Genomic DNA, 4821 nt, shown 5'->3' with positions numbered 1-4821 from the left:
TTCTTTAATGTTTTTCTGTTGTCCACTTTGTTTCAAGGAATACAAACAACACACACACTAGAGGTATTCTTTAATGTTTTTCTGTTTTCCACTTTGTTTCAAGGAATACAAACAACACACACACACATTAGAGGTATTCTGTAATGTTTTTCTGTTTTCCACATTGTTTCAAGGAATACAAACAACACACACACACACACACACACATTAGAGGTATTCTTTAATGTTTTTCTGTTGTCCACTTTGTTTCAAGGAATACAAACAACACACACACTAGAGGGATACAGACATTACAGTATAAATATGTTTATTCTCCACCATATACTCATTTACTATTGAATTTTATTTTAAAATTATAGTGTAATTGGAAATAACACTTAAGTGTGAATACAGAAATAATTAAGGTTTTGGTCACGAATGAGGTATTACATTAATTAAAACATTGTAATTTCTCTTAACAGTTTGCTATTCAAAATTTTATATTGCAAATAAGTTCTAACACATTCTATGTTGTTATAATTTAGCATGCGATATATTTATATTTTAAATATAAAGCATCAAGGTACAAACTTAAATTAAATTTAATAAAACAATTTAAAAAAATCTAAGACTTATCCCCACCCTGCATAAAAAGAAGAATATGATTTAAAATTGAGCTTAAGTGTGCTCCATAAGAGAGAATTTGGAAAACATATTATAGAAATGAACTGAAAAACGCATTATACTAAAGCTTATTTTACACCAGTTAGTTTGTGCTGTTGTACATTTTTGTCAAAAAGTTTATTCAAAAGTTTTAAAGAATTTTCAAAATGATTTTTTTTCACTAGGAGAAAAATGTTATAAAATCCTAACAACTGAAATTCTTAATCCCATCCTTTACAATTCCCGTTATGAGACACCGTGATAACCCTTCAACTGTTTTAATTATGTATTGAAGAATCATTTTCCTACACTAGATGTCTGAATGCAAATTCACAATGTGTAGCAGGACTTGAGTAATTTATAAAAAGGTTTTGAGGAAATAAATTGGTAAATGAGGGATTATCTAACAAAATTTAAATAACAGATAATTAAACAAATTTAATAAGCTACTTAAAAAGTTGTAAGCTTACAGACTATTAAATATATTTGTGATGATTAATATTGAATAAGAATTTTCACAAAATGTCTTCATTGCTAAAGCTTAAACATCAAAACTTTATGGGAATTGAGCATTAAATAAGGCAAAACATTACAAAAGTACCACCTACTTGCATTCTCTGGCAGTAGATATGTTTTTGTCATGTGAAAAACAAGGGTTAACCTTTTCACTGCAGCTGAGATGTATATTTCCCAGTGCTCTTACCCCCTCACGGGGACAGATGTTTCCCATTGTCATTCAAAATGCTGCATGTGATGTATGGGAGTAAAATGATTTAAAGTATTTATTTGCATCCCACCTAATGTTGATATATCATTTCCCTCAATGTTTTCCACTCAGCCCTTCAATAACCAACAATATGTTTGAGCAGAATGTACGACAACTGCGTGCCAACCATACCTGCATCACTAGAGCAGCGAGTAGTAACCCTAATTACTATGTAAGTATGCTTGATGAGCTTGACTCGGACAGCTTAGAAGATGCTGAAAGTGAGTCAAGTGGTGTTCAAATGTGTGATGATGAAGAGGCAATGAGACAAAAGGATGCTAGCTGTCCATCTAGTGATGATAGTCAAGATGATGAACATGTACTCAGCAGAAGAAGGCATAAACAGTTTTGACAATAGGAAACATTTGTCCCAGTTGCAGTGTGAGAGGGTATGAGGACTGGGAAATATATGTTCAAGCCGCAGTGAATGGGTTAGTGTCGGTAATTATGTGTTGTAAATGTTGTGTTGTATTAATAAAATAATTTTAAAGCCTTTGATATAAAGATGAAATGGCTTAGTTTATAACTTTAAAAAAAGGCAGTTTTTGTTTTCCAAATTGTTACTGTGGATTAATTGTTAAGCCTTTTTCTCCTCAGTTGGCCAGATGTAGTGTTCCAGGGTTTTCACGGCTGCATGAGTGGACTTCAAATTGGATCGACTGTTGTAAACTTGCTGAATGCTGAGGCATATAATTTATTACCTGGATGTGAAGATGAGGTTAGGAATGTTGTGATAAATACTAATAATCATAACTTATTGCCTGGCCATGAAATTAAACGAAACTATATATAGGGCATGGTTCTATTGCACATCCTTATTTTTTGATGTAAACAGCTTAAGGTGAACTTAAAACTACTTGTATTAATATTTCAGGTTATTAAGATAGTAAGGTTCACAGGAATGGGATACTTAGAAATGAAAGGTCAACCTTTGGAAAGAGAATCCAATTTCAGCTTCACCTTCTTGACGAAGCAGGAAAATGCCCTGCTGTTACTCTCAACTTTTGAAGGAAGTGATGAGAAGGAGGTGGAGAATGTAAGTAATATAGTTACTATCAATCATAACAAGAAAAAGGCACAAAAAATATGCAAGCAACATTGTTCATAACATGTAAATATAAATATTTTTGGGTTTAGGATCTTGCTTGAGATTATTTGTGTATGTGTGTATTTTTTTAATTACTCAAGAAATAGTGGAATGCAATTATATTTTTTATTGAAGTTTTCTTATTAATGTTTTTATTTTAAAATTAGTTCAAAGTTGATACCTTCTATTTTTGGTATGATGTATCCCATAAACTTAACCCTAGAATGCAGTCCTGGGTCCAACAGACCCAGCACAGTTTTTGTTGTGCAATAATTCTATGTTGCCATGACCCTTCTTGTTGTTTACAATTTAGTGACAAATATTTCTGTTGGAGTTGTCTTTTTTTGAGCAAATATACAGTATTGCTAGACCTGACCATTGGAACAGTGCAAAGTGTTTCAGGACTTTATCACAGGGTTAAACTTGTTTTGTTTTGTTTAATGTGTAGTTGTAGTAAGAACTATTAGATGTGTAGTCCTGGCTTTGTTGTAAAATTAAACCAAAATCTGTTGCCTTTTGTTTAATTTTATTGTAAAAGAAGACAAATAAAGGTGTTTTCTAACTATAAAGCATACATGCATCCCCATGTCTGGTGGTAACTTAAAGTTAGCTCAAGAATTGAAAACATATCCAAGTTTTCCTGGAAAATGAAATGCAAATTCTTAATCTCGTGTTATCAGTCCTAACATCTAAAATCAATGTTTACCCACTCTTCATGCAGCTTGAGGAGTTGTGGTTAAGGTTGTGGAAGACTACTCAGGTAGGAAATCACTTTTGTTTTGTGGTAGTTTTGAACAGATCTTACAGAAAAGTTGACCTATGAAAAAAAGAGATTTTTTTTCTATGTAACAAAGCCAGTTATTATTTTAACAATGGATTAACCCTTGTACAATAAATTCCAAAATATTTACTGTAAATTTTGTTTTGTGTTTTACTTTAAGTTTTGTGATTTTATAATTTTGTGTTTTTTTTAATCATACTTTCAAAGTGTGCCCTTCCATATTCGGTATTTTTTGTTTCAACAAGTGACACAGATTTTTTAAATTTTATTTTCATATAGAATTACTATTCTGTTGCTGTGGTAAATGGAAAGTTAGAGACAAGGTTGAATGCAGGGAAAGGTGAAAAATTAATTGAATCCAGTAAACCAGTCAATGATGGGAAATATCATACAGTTACATTACTGAAGAATAGGCGCTAGTAAGTCCAAACACTGTTTTGTTAAATAAGAAAACAACCATTTTTTAATCATCAGAGTTAACATTTTTCTCATCAGAATAGTAGCTAACTTTGGAAGGTGTGTTGTGGTTCCACCTTCGTCAGTCAGAGTATTTAAATAACCTGGATAACCATGTTGGTGATTTGTTTTTAATATTAGATATATGGGTTATTAGATTTCTTGCACAAGAAAGTAGATTTGCAAGGTTGAAAAATCTTCTATAGCAAAATTTACAAAATAAGGTACATCTGAGTAAAATTATACCTAACCGGAAAAATAATAAAATATATATATTAATAACTAGATCAGTCATGTAAGATTATTCTACTGAGTTAGTACATGTATTGGAAATACCCGATTGCATTTAAACAAACTTTATAAAGAATAATCAGATGCTACAGTTGTGTCTGTTTGAAAATTTTTAAAAAATCATTTTTTTTTTTCATTAAATGTGTTACTATTAGTGTCAAGTTAAGAATTGATGATGAGAATGTGGGAAGTGATGAAGGTCTGCGACTTAAAGGATCAAGAATTGATGCACCTGTCAATGGAGGTTTATTTTTTGGTGGAGTGAGAAACAACATGAGAGTGAGTCAGATGACAACTACTACGAATAATTTGACAGGAATTATTAAAGATGTAATTTTCAACAATAGGTAAGATCCACAGTAGGAGTTTATACTGATAAAAGTATTAAGATATGTTTGTTGAAACATGACATCAAAAAGTTCTACTGATGATAGTCTATATCATATCTTGTCAAACTATAATCTATAATTGGACATGACAAAGAAACATGACATCAAAAAGTTCTACTGATGATAGTCTATATCATATCTTGTCAAACTATAATCTATAATTAGACATGATATCAAAAAGTTCTACTAATGATAGTCTATATCATATCTTGTCAAACTATAATCTATAATTAGACATGATATCAAAAAGTTCTACTGATGATAGTCTATATCATATCTTGTCAAACTATAATCTATAATTGGACATGACGAAGAAACATGACATCAAAAAGTTCTACTGATGATAGTCTATATCATATCTTGTCAAACTATAATCTATAATTGGACATGACGAAGAAACCTGATATCA

At 31.0% G+C, this 4821-nt stretch overlaps 1 protein-coding gene across 2 annotated transcripts in view; it reads left to right on the top strand.

The window, feature by feature from the left end:
• The window catches only part of LOC106474320 (laminin subunit alpha-1-like), a 33488-nt gene extending 29108 nt beyond the window's left edge, over positions 1-4380 (top strand). The window contains exons 12-16 of one of the 2 annotated variants that reach the window (XM_022402632.1): positions 2006-2126; positions 2283-2444; positions 3217-3255; positions 3556-3695; positions 4179-4380. In XM_022402632.1, the coding sequence (XP_022258340.1) occupies positions 2006-2126; positions 2283-2444; positions 3217-3255; positions 3556-3695; positions 4179-4374 (658 nt within the window). In that variant the 3' untranslated portion in view covers positions 4375-4380. The remainder of the gene's footprint in view (positions 1-2005; positions 2127-2282; positions 2445-3216; positions 3256-3555; positions 3696-4178) is intronic. The other variant, XM_022402633.1, reaches the window with a different exon arrangement.
• The last annotated feature ends 441 nt before the right edge of the window (positions 4381-4821 follow it).

This window comes from Limulus polyphemus, unplaced genomic scaffold (assembly GCF_000517525.1).
Source record: "Limulus polyphemus unplaced genomic scaffold, Limulus_polyphemus-2.1.2 Scaffold7066, whole genome shotgun sequence".
NCBI lineage: Eukaryota > Metazoa > Arthropoda > Merostomata > Xiphosura > Limulidae > Limulus > Limulus polyphemus.
Note: the sequence above shows the minus strand (reverse complement) of the source record. Positions and strands in the feature narration are given on the sequence as shown.